We start from the raw sequence: 13272 nt of genomic DNA on the forward strand, positions 1-13272 counted from the left end.
AAAGATAACAAACGTATAAATTAAAAACGAAAGCTATACGAAAATATAGGTGAGAGCAGTAGCTCATACGTATATTGCACAAAACTATTGGCTGGTGGGCGATCGCGTTGCCAGACGTATCTAGTTTATTCAACATTCTTCCCAAAACGAATCGATAAAGACATCCTTATTTATGACTAACCCAAGAGGATATTGAAAGAGATGTTTCGAGAACACTCAAATAAATGGAAACGTTCTGCTCAAAAGGAACTTTTAATGCATGGATACGAAAGTGAAATTGTAAGCGTACGTATTATCCTCAATACTTTTGGCAACCCATTGCTAGGCTCGCTAAGACTCGCCAGAGTTGGCTAAGATCTTGTAGAGCTAACAACGGCGCACTCCGAGTGATTTAAAGATATTTTAGGAGTTATAAAAGCAAGAGAAAATGTTGTGTTCTTGTGATATATGTAGCCGGGTACGCAAAACGGAAGATGGAATATGTTTGAAACTGTCAGTGTTGTGCGCCCGCTTCAACGTGCCCAGGACACTCGTCTCAGAAGGTCAGATATCTTTATAAATATACGCATTAGGAAAATGCCGATTATTTCTCATTTAGATTTTTAATTTGTTTATATATTTTTATTCAGGATAACTGACGTAATTTGATCAGTAGAACTGACGTAAATTAACCAGAAAAATTGCTGGGAAATAGGAAGTACAAATTAATTTTAGGCTGTTGTTGTTAGGGTATAAGCCATCAGTTCTGTATGCCAGCACGGGCTCTTGCTTTAGAATAGCCCGTTAGATCATATTAGGGTTTTTCTCAAAAGATATAGGATAAAAAAAGAAATATATATATATATATATATATATATATATATATATATATATATGTATATATTTATTTATTTATTTATTTATTTATTTATTTATTTATTTATTTATTTATTTATTAACGGCCAGACTTTATGAATGTCTAACGTAACGCATAACTGGAATAAATATTACCTGAACTGAACTGCAGTCTGTAATGTATTTTGGATATCAGCATAAGAGGGAATATTAACATAAACTTTAGAAATAGCTGTAATATTTGAATTAGCATAATAATTGAATTTATTCTTCCACTAACCAAAACTCAGTATGTATACATATGTATATATATACACAGTTATATATATATTATATATACATATATATAGTGTATGTATGTGTGTACCTCCATTATAATACAGAATTTGGTACTGAGCTGATTTAGATTCTGTCAAGTGGTGTGGGGACAATTTAAATGCAAATGTTTACACTATTAAATATGTTGATAAGCGTCTCTTTATCGCTCACTTAGTTAACGATAAGGACTGATAAGGTACGCGGAAACCAAAGCATAATAATAATAATAATAATAATAATAATAATAATAATAATAATAATAATAATAATAATAATTTGATCATCTACACCTTAGGCCTACAATAAAATTCTTCTATATTACCTTTTTAGACTAACATGACCCAGAAGTGACTTGGCCTCAAGATCTTGACTTAAAATCTATATATCTCCTAAATTTAGGTAGGTTTAATCCTTAAAATCTATATATCCCTTCAATTTAGGAAGGTTTAACCCTTTAAATCCATATATCTTCATTAAACTTAGGTAGGTTTAACCCCTAAAATCTATATATATATATATATATATATATATATATATATATATATATATATATATATATATATATATATATATATATATATATATATCCCTTCCATTTAGTTAGGTAGGTTTAACCTTAAAATCTATATATCCCTTCAATGTAGGTAGGTTTAACCCTTAAAATCTATATATCCCTTCAATTTAGCTAGGTTTAATCCTTATAATCTATATATCCCTTCAATTTACGTTGGCCATCCTTTTAAATGGTTTTGCGTCGTCATTCACACCAAACTCGACGAATTTAGAGAATTATTCACCGGAAGTGACGTCGTAGAAGTGTCACTTTTCCCCTCCGGTGGCGTATGATGAGAGAAAAGGCTTCGCGGCAGGGGGGAGAAAGAGTGAGAGACGCACACACGTACACACAGAGAGACTGAGAGACAGAGAGAGATATGTGTAAGTTTATTGGGAATGAAAAGGGGACGGGAGAGAAATTAGGCTCACAGGCTGGAGGGAGAGAGAGAGAGATTTAGAAAGAAATGCATTTTACGAGTATGAGAGAGAGAGAGAGAGAGAGAGAGAGAGAGAGAACGGCATTCATAAATCTTACATAAATAATGGCTGAATTACTTAAACGTTCGTATTATGTGCTCATTTAACTGAGCAAATTAGTACATCCTATTTGACCCTAGACCTAGAGCAGGCTATAGTGACGTCACTCAATCAACGTTTTGACTCGGGTCATCTGAAATGATCGCCAAGCTTTAGTATTTGAGTTCAGTTCTGACTGCAGGACTTGATAATGGTTTGTAAATTTTATTTCATATATTTCCTTTTGAGGAAATACAAATTCAGAGATACAATATCAACGTTGCATGTTCAACTTTGGGTTGGAAAAGATTTTAGGATGTTCTAGACGTTTGTGCATATTCCTGAAAAAAACTATACGGTTTTTACTGGTTTTAAGGCAAAGGAATATCATTTAACGATCTCCATTCCTCTCATTTATCTTATTTATATTACAGAAAAGCCTTCGAATGATAGAGAAGAAGAAATAAGAGAAGAAGAAGCACCTTCAACGCCGTATGGTACTAACGGCACAAGGCGACGACTCAGTCTAGATAGCTCAGAAAACGGTAGACCCATAAAAATGCTTAAACCCGCCTTTGAGGACGACGACGAAAGCGACATCTACACCAGCGGCGACGAAAGCTCCGAGGACGACGACGAGGAACTGAATCCAGAGCGGATGCGAGAAAAGATTCTCGAATACAGGGCTGAAAAGGAGGCGCTTCTGAGAGAACGGGCTCGGCTGGAGCAGAAAGTGATCAGGATGGAAGCCGAACAGGCCTTGATAAAGAAGCTTGGGTTGTTATAACTTGGAGCAGATAGGCCGAGTGACGACATATATAAATAACTAAATAAATAAATAGATAAAAATATATATTATATATATATAAATGTTGCTCACTCGGGCTTTTAATAAAAGCTTCGACCACATGAGGTAAGTGTACAGTGATTCTTTACCATCTTATCTTATGATTACTTCTAAGACGCTTAGGCCGCTTAATTAAGACAGTTATGAGAATATAAGTTTAAGTAGACGAAGATGTTATTATAAGCTTAGATTTACGTCAAAATAAAGGTAACTGTATTCATGTGGCTAAATATCCATATAAATGAATGCATGAACGCGCACGCGATAAGTCATACATATACTGAATAATTAACTAAGCTCAGAAATACGTAGACCCACAAGGAAAAGCCAATTTTCATCCTTCCGTTCTGGGAGAAAACCTCCATTGAAAACGTATTTTTAGTAACTTCATCTGTTAGAAAAAAAAAAATTGAAGATAAATACTTCCCGTCAGATAGCACGGAGAACGACTAGCTGTTTTGTCTAGCCAATAGGAGAATTCACTCGCTACGTTTTGGCTCATTTTCAGCCAATGGGAAGGCTTCTTGGTACTAGCTGTCAGGAAGCATTACGTTTTTCCTAATTTTTCAATTATCACCGCTGACTAATGCTTTTATTATCACGCCTGATTCGTTCCCATTGTTTGTTTTATAAATATAAACAAGCTTACGTGTTTTGCATGTCATGAATTGGTCAAATTTACATACGTGTACGTTGTATTAGATAAAAGTAATGTTAGTTCGTATAGTACGTATTTGCAAAATGGCTCGTAGAATTGCTTGTATATATATTTGAAGACAATAAAGCGTTTATTTTTTTTTATCTGGTAAACCGCCATATATAGGCTATAGTCTGTGTCTAGCAACTTGCTGTCTTTTTTTAAAAGAAATTATATCAATACGTTTTAAGTTAATTTTTGTTTCTCCGTGCCCTGTCCTTATCCAGATGTGTGTGTGTGTGTGTGTGTGTGTGTGTGTGTGTGTGTGTGTGTATAATATATATAGGCATTTTCAAAGTTTTTTTTCCTTTTATTGACTTCCTGAAGCAATACGTATGAAAGTGTTTCAGACAGGCTAAACTGTGACGGTAGTGACGTCACTACCTCTGCCAGTAGTTGCCAGTTTGGAATTTAATCGTGATCATTTCGTCACGTTTTAATTTACCGCCCTACATATGCTGTGATTAAAATAACTTCGGGCATTGAAAAGCGATGAGTAAACTTTAGCTTCGGACATTAAAAAGTGGACAATGAATTTCAAATTATCATGCAATAATTAGTTTGTCATTTAGAGTCTGTAGACTGCTGGCATATGAATGTGTTGGCGTTCGAACTTCCGCGAATATAGAACTTTCCTTTCATGATTATCATAAATTATAAAGAAACTTTAATAAAAACAGATAATTTTGTGTTATAAAACTATTATAAACATCATTAATGATTGAAAACTCCAAATTGAAAAATCATTTAATTTTAAAAGAAAGGTCTCCGAATAATTTCAGTTTTCACTTTGTAAATTGTAGTGATGTTTGCACATAAGGGATGAATGACTAATTTAATACTTTTCGTCCCACAATTTAGCTTAATTGAAGGTTTAGTTGATTTTTATTCGATATATACATGTGTGTGTGTGTGTGTGTGTACATGCATACACACACGTATAATATATATATATATATATATATATATATATATATATATATATATATATATATATATATATATATATATATATATATATACATATATATATATATACTATAAGGACCTCATTCAAACTGGATGGTATCTAATGGAGTATTTATTCAGAAAAAAAAATTACAAGCTTTCTTGGACAAACAGTCCACATTATCAAGTATCCGTACAATGATTAGGTACCATCCAGTTTGAATGAGGTCCTTTTAGTAATTCTACTAATGCACAGAACAATTGTGTATGTGATAAAGTTAATAATATATATATATATATATATATATATATATATATATATATATATATATATATATATATATATATATATACAGCAATATTTTCACATGGAGCGTAGAAATAGTTAATGTTCGCGGTTGGAAAAATACTGATTGGGGATAGTAAAGAGAAACTGCATAAAATAATGAGATAAATTTAAGATATTTATGAGAGAAGAACATTTGAGAGTTACGTAAATAAGAATAAGTTTAAGAGAGTAGATGGAAACCAAGAAGATGGAGTAATGTCAGTATAGGAGAATGGAGGAAGGGCAGAAACAGCTGATTTGCATAACTTTTATGAATGAAATAGTCCAGGTTATTAAAGACAAGCCTAGGTGGGAATGTATGCAGGGATTGTTGAGCCAACTATCCTTTACGGGAAGAGTTGTGTGGATGTTGAGTGATGAAAGAAAAAAGATTGAAGCTCCTGAGATAAATTATCTGTGTAGTATTTGTGGTGTAAAAAGAATTGGAAGGGTGAGAAATGTAGATACACGGAATTTGTAAAAAAAAAAAAAAAAGTCAGAATTTGTAAAAAGGTTTAGAATAGAAGAATGTATATATCTGAACATTTTGAGATGGTCTGGATATACGGAAAGAATGGAGGCTGGTATGTTGGTGAAAAGACTATGATTTAGAAGTGTCAGTAAGAGGGAAGGAAGACATAGAAAGTGGTTGATAAATGGCTAAATAAAACCTAGATAAACCGATAATAGCTCGGTTCCACGGTCTTATGTTCATTGAGGTATACAGTTGGTTAGATATTAATCATAATATTGGCTTGAAAGTCCCTGTTGGCGATTGGCTAGCCTAAGCACTGAACGTTCTTTGGTTGTTCTCTATGCAAACCAAAAAGTGTCCTAAAAGAAATGAGTTTTCAGTTTTTCCATAATTTTACGTAATTTTAAGCCTCTAACATGTCAAAATTTACCAATACTGTGGTTAAAGAATACATTTTGAGGTAAATGCCTTATCATGTGATCAATACTGGCCATTTTTGCCAAGGTTAATTAAGTTGAAGTCACAGGAGAAAAATCCATTGACTTATTTGTTTCTATAATAATTTTGACGTCTTCTACTGAACGGTTTTAGTCGTAAATGGGAAGAATGAACTTGGTTCACATTTATCTTGAAAATTCTTAATGTATTCACATTTGTCTTTACAGTCTTCATTCATGTACTTGTATGTTTAAATTCTTAATTTATCTTTGTGTTCTTAATTTGTTCACATCTGCCTTTACACTCTCACCTTATTCATATTTATCTTTACAATTTTTAATTTATTTAGTTATCTTTGCGTCCTTAATTTATTCACGTTTATTTTGACATTTGCAAGTTATTTGCATATATCTTTACTTTCTTAATTTATTCACATTCATTTTGACATTCATAGTTTATTCACAGTTATCTTTACATTCTTAATTCATTCTCATTTATCTTGACATTCTTACTCTATTTGCATTATCTTAATAGTTTTACTTTATTTGCATTTTCTTGATAGTTTTACTTTATTTGCATTATCTTAACAGTTTTACTTTATTTGCATTATCTTAACAGTTTTACTTTATTTGCATTATCTTAATAGTTTTACTTTATTTGCATTATCTTAATAGTTTTACTTTATTTGCATTATCTTAATAGTTTCACTTTATTCACATTTATCTTGACATTCTTAATTCATTCCCACTCATCTTGACATTCTTAACTTATTCCCATATGTCTTAACATTCTTGCTTTATTCACATTTATCTTTACATTCTTATTTATACACATTTATGTTTACGTTCTTAGTTTATTCACATTCATCTTGACATTCCTAATTTATTTCCAGTTATCTCTACATTCTTAATTTATTCACATTTGTCTTGACATTCTTGATTTATTCACATTTGTTTACATTCTTAATTTATTCACATTCATCCTTGTGTTCTTAATTTATTCACATTTATCTTTACATTCGTCATTTATTCACATTCATGTTTACATCCTTAAATTATTCACATTTATGTTCACATTCGTAATTTATTCCCATTTATGTTCACATTCTTAATTTATTCAAATTTATTTTTATATTCTTATTTATTCACATTTATCTTTACATTCTTAATATATTCAAATTTATTTTTACTTTCTTATTTATACTCATTCATGTTTACATTCTTAATTTATTCCCATTTATCTTTATATTCTTAAGTTATTCCCATTTACCTATACAATCTTAATTTATTCCCATTTATCTTGACATTCTTGATTTATTCGCATGTTCACATTCTTAATTCATTCACATTCATCTTTACGTTCTTACTTTGTTCACATCTAAATTTACTGTACATCCTTAAATTGTTCACATTTATGTTCACATTACGCAATGATTTTCTCAAGTGACCTTTCTAACCTCTGGAAAATCTTGACCTCTGAAACATAAAATATGAGACCGTCTGGAATAATTATATATTTTACATCATGAAAAATAATTCTGTCACTTCAGTAGGTTAAGATATTTGCATTTCTACAACTGTTTTCGCTCTTCTCGTTTCAGATCTCCGTAAAGATGCCTGTTACGCTGTTCAAAGACGATAGCTGATAACGATACTTAGTGATGATTGGTGATTATTAGTACTAATGTCTAAACAATCAGAAGAGAGTTGTGCGAAGACATTTTTATGTTTCTAAATGTATCAACCATTAACTCTATAAGGGTTGCTTATTGGTGATGTTTCCAGTGTATGTTCTATGTTGCTCAAAGGTGATGTTTCTAGGGTATGTCGTAAGCAAATAGTTTCCCTGCACATGTGGGAGGTTCGTCCTCTCCTGGTTATGCTGTTTTCGTGCCACTTTAAAGGTTGTTTCGTCATGGTGTTGCAGTTATACACGCACACTGTACATCTCTCGGTAATCCTGTGAAGATTATTCCCTCGTGGCATTGCAGTTATACACACATACTATACATTTCTCAATACTTCTGTGAGGGTTATTCCCTCATGGTGTCGCAGTTATACACACACGCACTATACATCTCTCAGTAACTCTGTGAGGGTTATTCCCTCATGGTGTTGCAGTTATACACACACACACTATACATCTCCCAGTAACTCTGTGAGGTTATTCCCTCATGGTGTTGCAGTTATACACACACACACTATACATCTCCCAGTAACTCTGTGAGGTTATTCCCCATGGTGTTGCAGTTATACACACACACACTATACATCTCCCAGTAACTCTGTGAGGTTATTCCCTCATGTTATTATACACACACACACACTATACATCTCTCAGTAACTCTGTGAGGGTTATTCCCTCATGGTGTTGCAGTTATACACACACACACTATACATCTCCCAGTAACTCTGTGAGGGTTATTCCCTCATGGTGTTGCAGTTATACACACACACACTATACATCTCCCAGTAACTCTGTGAGGTTATTCCCTCATGGTGTTGCAGTTATACACACATCTCTCAGTAACTCTGTGATTACATCTCTATACATCCCCAGTAACTCTGTGAGGTTATTCCCTCATGGTGTTGCAGTTATACACACACACACTATACATCTCTCAGTAACTCTGTGAGGGTTATTCCCTCATGGTGTTGCAGTTATACACACACGCACTATACATCTCTCAGTAACTCTGTGAGGTTATTCCCTCATGGTGTTGCAGTTATACACACACACACTATACATCTCTCAGTAACTCTGTGAGGGTTATTCCCTCATGGTGTTGCAGTTATACACACACGCACTATACATCTCTCAGTAACTCTGTGAGGGTTATTCCCTCATGGTGTTGCAGTTATACACACACACACTATACATCTCTCAGTAACTCTGTGAGGGTTATTCCCTCATGGTGTTGCAGTTATACCCACACACACTATACATCTCCCAGTAACTCTGTGAGGTTATTCCCTCATGGTGTTGCAGTTATACCCACACACTATACATCTCTCAGTAACTCTGTGAGGTTATTCCCTCATCAGTAACTCTGTAACTCTGTCAGGGTTATTCCCTCATGGTGTTGCAGTTATACCCACACACACTATACATCTCTCAGTAACTCTGTGAGGGTTATTCCCTCATGGTGTTGCAGTTATACCCATCACACTATACATCTCTCAGTAACTCTGTGAGGTTATTCCCTCATGGTGTTGCAGTTATACCCACACACACTATACATCTCCCAGTAACTCTGTGAGGTTATTCCCTCATGGTGTTGCAGTTTACCCACACACACTATACATCTCCCAGTAACTCTGTGAGGGTTATTCCCTCATGGTGTTGCAGTTATACCCACACACACTATACATCTCTCAGTAACTCTGTGAGGGTTATTCCCTCATGGTGTTGCAGTTATACACACACACACTATACATCTCTCAGTAACTCTGTGAGGTTATTCCCTCATGGTGTTGCAGTTTACCACACACACTCAGTAACTCTGTGAGGGTTATTCCCTCATGGTGTTGCAGTTATACCCACACACACTATACATCTCTCAGTATCTCTGTGAGGGTTATTCCCTCATAGTGTTGCAGTTATACCCACACACACACTATACATCTCTCAGTAACTCTGTGAGGGTTATTCCCTCATGGTGTTGCAGTTATACCCACACACACACTATACATCTCTCAGTAACTCTGTGAGGTTATTCCCCTCATGGTTTGCAGTTATACCCACACTCATGGTGTTATTCCCTCAGTTTGCAGTTATACCCACACACACTATACATCTCTCAGTAACTCTGTGAGGGTTATTCCCTCATGGTGTTGCAGTTATACCCACACACACTATACATCTCTCAGTAACTCTGTGAGGGTTATTCCCTCATGGTGTTGCAGTTATACCCACACACACTATACATCTCTCAGTAACTCTGTAAGGGTTATTCCCTCATGGTGTTGCAGTTATACCCACACACACTATACATCTCTCAGTAACTCTGTGAGGGTTATTCCCTCATGGTGTTGCAGTTATACCCACACACACTCTATACATCTCCCAGTAACTCTGTGAGGGTTATTCCCTCATGGTGTTGCAGTTATACCCACACACACTATACATCTCTCAGTATCTCTGTGAGGGTTATTCCCTCATAGTGTTGCAGTTATACACACATGCACTATACATCTCTCAGTAACTCTGTGAGGGTTATTCCCTCATGGTGTTGCAGTTATACACACACACACTATACATCTCTCAGTAACTCTGTGAGGGTTATTCCCTCATGGTGTTGCAGTTATACCCACACACACTCTATACATCTCCCAGTAACTCTGTGAGGGTTATTCCCTCATGGTGTTGCAGTTATACCCACACACACTCTATACATCTCCCAGTAACTCTGTGAGGGTTATTCCCTCATGGTGTTGCAGTTATACCCACACACTCTACATTTCTCAATACTTCTGTGAAGATTATTCCCTCATGGTGTTGCAGTTATACACACACACACACACACACACTATACTTTTGTCAATACTTCCGTGAGGCTTGTTCCCTCATGGTGTTGGAGTTATACACACAAACTATACATCTCTCATTATCTCTGTGAGGGTTGTTCCCTCATGGTGGTGCAGTTTTACACACACACGATACATCTCTCATTACCTCTGTGAAGGTTATTCCCGCAAAGTGTTGTTGATATATATATATTCAAAATAACTCAGATTTTTGCTAAGGAGTTAACAATCTTTTAACTGCGTTGTGGGTGCTTGGATGCAGGAAACACATTTATAGGAAACACAATATTCCATAGTTGCATTTTTTCTAGTAACAACTGGTCATGGTGTCATTTCTGTCATTCAAGTTGCCCTTAAAATGGACACAAAATGTTGTTTTATATATAGTGTCAGCACAGATACATTGTTTATCAAAGGACTTCCTTTTCATGACAGTCATTTCTCGCTTTCTCTAGTTCGAGTTTGAGAAATGCTTAATGCTCTTTTGCTTTGAACTTTCCTAGAAATCTATACTTTTCAATTATCGTACCGTGAATTTTGCAGTGATTTGTATATATTGAAATCAAATAATAAGGTTAATCAGTGTACAAATAATGTTGAAATGTCAAATTTCCCATGAGAAAGCCAAAAATATATATATATATTTATTTTGTAAATTAGAAAATTATTACAATAAGGTAAGATGGCATTTTTCTAAAAAATTCCTGTTTGTGTTACTCAAACTCTAATGTAAATCTTAAGGATTATTTCCTTGTATATATATATATATATATATATATATATGTATATATCATTGTATTACCCTCCGTCATTAGTTTTAGTTTGTTGTGGTCATCATATTTATTTTAGTTTTACAAGAGCAAATCTCTTGTTGATTTTTTTAGCTGATAGGTTCTTTTATACACACACGCACACGCGCGCCTGATAGCACTCAGAATCTCTCTGAAGGTTATTTTCTTTATGCACCTTAACGCAGTAGCAAAGTATCTCATAGTACCTCTTTGAGATTTATTCCCTTGCTGTGTTATTGTTTTGCAGAAACTAAAAACATTTGTAAGTACTCCTATGAGGTTCATTTCCTCATGGCGTTGGTGATTAATAGCAACAAATCTCTGTGGTGTTGCTTTTCTCACATAACACAAAACATACTCACTACCTCTGTGAGGGGTGTTCCCTTGCAGTCTGGCTCTCTCACCTAACACAAACCCTCTCTCCCTGCCTCTGTGAGGGGTGTTCCCTTGCAGTCTGGCTCTCTCACCTAACACAAACCCTCCCTCCCTGCCTCTGCCTCTGGCTCTCTCACTGTTCCCCTGCTTCTGTGCAGTCTGGCTCTCTCACCTAACACAAACCCTCCCTCCCTGCCTCTGTGAGGGGTGTTCCCTTGCAGTCTGGCCCTCTCACCTAACATAAACCATCTTTCATTGCCTATGTGAGGGGTGTTCCCTAGCAGTCTGGCTCTCTCACCTAACACAAACCCTCTCTCCCTGCCTCTGTGAGGGGTGTTCCCTTGCAGTCTGGTTCTCTCAGCTAACACAAACCTTCTCTCCCTGCCTCTGTGAGGGGTGTTCCCTTGCAGTCTGGCTGCACCTCACAAACCAAACCCTCTGTCCTGGCTGCCTCTGTGGTGTCCCCTCCCTGCCTCTGTCTGGTTTCCCTCAGTCTGGCCCTCTCACCTAACACAAACCTTCTCTCCCTGCCTCTGTGAGGGGTGTTCCCTTGCAGTCTGGCTGCCTCACCTAACACAAACCCTCTCTCCCTGCCTCTGTAAGGGGTGTTCCCTTGCAGTCTGGCTCCCTCACCTAACACAGACCCTCTCTCCCTGTCTCTGTGAGGGGTGTTCCCTTGCAGTCTGGCTCTCTCCCTAACATAAACCATCTTTCATTGTCTCTGTGAAGGGTGTTCCCTTGCAGTCTGGCTCCCTAACCTAACAAATCATCTCTCACTGCCTCCTAAACTGAATATCTTCTTCTAACCATGCAAATCTTCTGTTTTATTAAAAAAAAAAACATGAATTATGCAGTATTTTTATTTCCCCAGTTTTTTAAAATAAGATTTAGGCATACCAAGTCAAGCACTGGGAGGAAGTGCGAGTGTGTTGTATAGCAAGAGAAAGAGAACCAGAAAATAAATGAGGCGAAGTACTAGTGTCTAAAGGTGTAATTGGGAGAAGACCCAACGGGTGCACTAAGAAGTAGTAGATAGAGAGATGAAAGAAAGGGTAAAAAAGTGGATAAGGTCTGTGAGGATACTGCAGACAACTTCGGTGAACCTTACTGGGAACCATGTGAGGTGCAGAGACTGCGCTACCACCCTGCCTGCTTCAGGAAAGGGAGAGATAGGCCTATTGTTGTCAGCAGTCAATAGTATAGGCCTATATGGTGACAGCCAGGAGTACTATGGGATATGCGTTGGTTGATCTTATCCAAAATACTATCCGAGAATAAGGTGGTATTAAAAAAAAAAAGTTTGGGGAGGAGATATAGACCTAGCAGGTGTGTCCTATTGTCATAAGGGAGGTGATGGAACTCTAGGACCACTTATCGAGGAAGCAAAGGAGTAAATATATGTTTATTAAAGTGTCACGTGTGTGGCGGGGGTTGACGCACTCCTAATGAGCCCTCTCTGTAGGTATATGAACAGGTTGTTGATATATCAGACAAAAAAAAAATTCCAACGAAGGCATCGCCTTGGTTCGACACTTGAAAAATGAATGTGGCCTCACCTTTTTCCCCTCTTTGTCCTCTGGAGAACTTTTAAAAGGAAATCTACGGCTTATTGATAAGATAAAAG

The 13272-nt window shown here is 36.1% G+C and overlaps 1 protein-coding gene and 1 long non-coding RNA gene across 3 annotated transcripts; both read left to right on the forward strand.

Moving 5' to 3' along the window:
* The first annotated feature begins 325 nt into the window (after positions 1-325).
* LOC136852401 (uncharacterized) lies at positions 326-8177 on the forward strand. Its single transcript, XM_067127017.1, has 3 exons — positions 326-542; positions 2658-3136; positions 7557-8177. Exons 1-2 carry the CDS (start codon positions 428-430, stop codon positions 3008-3010), a joined length of 468 nt encoding a protein of 155 aa, XP_066983118.1. The 5' UTR covers positions 326-427; the 3' UTR covers positions 3011-3136; positions 7557-8177.
* A 15-nt stretch (positions 8178-8192) lies between these two features.
* On the forward strand, positions 8193-9127 carry LOC136852402 (uncharacterized). Of its 2 annotated transcripts, XR_010857125.1 has the most exons (4): positions 8193-8247; positions 8309-8440; positions 8593-8921; positions 9021-9127. It is a non-coding gene; the product is annotated as an uncharacterized lncRNA (long non-coding RNA). The 2 variants fall into 2 exon arrangements; XR_010857124.1 differs by lacking the exon at positions 8193-8247 and having other exon boundaries at positions 8271-8440.
* The last annotated feature ends 4145 nt before the right edge of the window (positions 9128-13272 follow it).

Source organism: Macrobrachium rosenbergii, chromosome 25 (genome assembly GCF_040412425.1).
Source record: "Macrobrachium rosenbergii isolate ZJJX-2024 chromosome 25, ASM4041242v1, whole genome shotgun sequence".
In the NCBI taxonomy this organism is placed as follows: Eukaryota; Metazoa; Arthropoda; class Malacostraca; order Decapoda; family Palaemonidae; genus Macrobrachium; species Macrobrachium rosenbergii.

What these genes read in the sequence shown, in the direction of transcription:
- LOC136852401 (XM_067127017.1), top strand. Translation starts at nt 428, where the DNA reads ATGTTGTGTTCTTGTGATATATGTAGCCGGGTACGCAAAACGGAAGAT. An exon ending in CAGGACACTCGTCTCAGAAG is followed by an intron (nt 543 to 2,657) that starts GTCAGATATCTT and finishes TTTATATTACAG; the next exon opens with AAAAGCCTTCGAATGATAGA.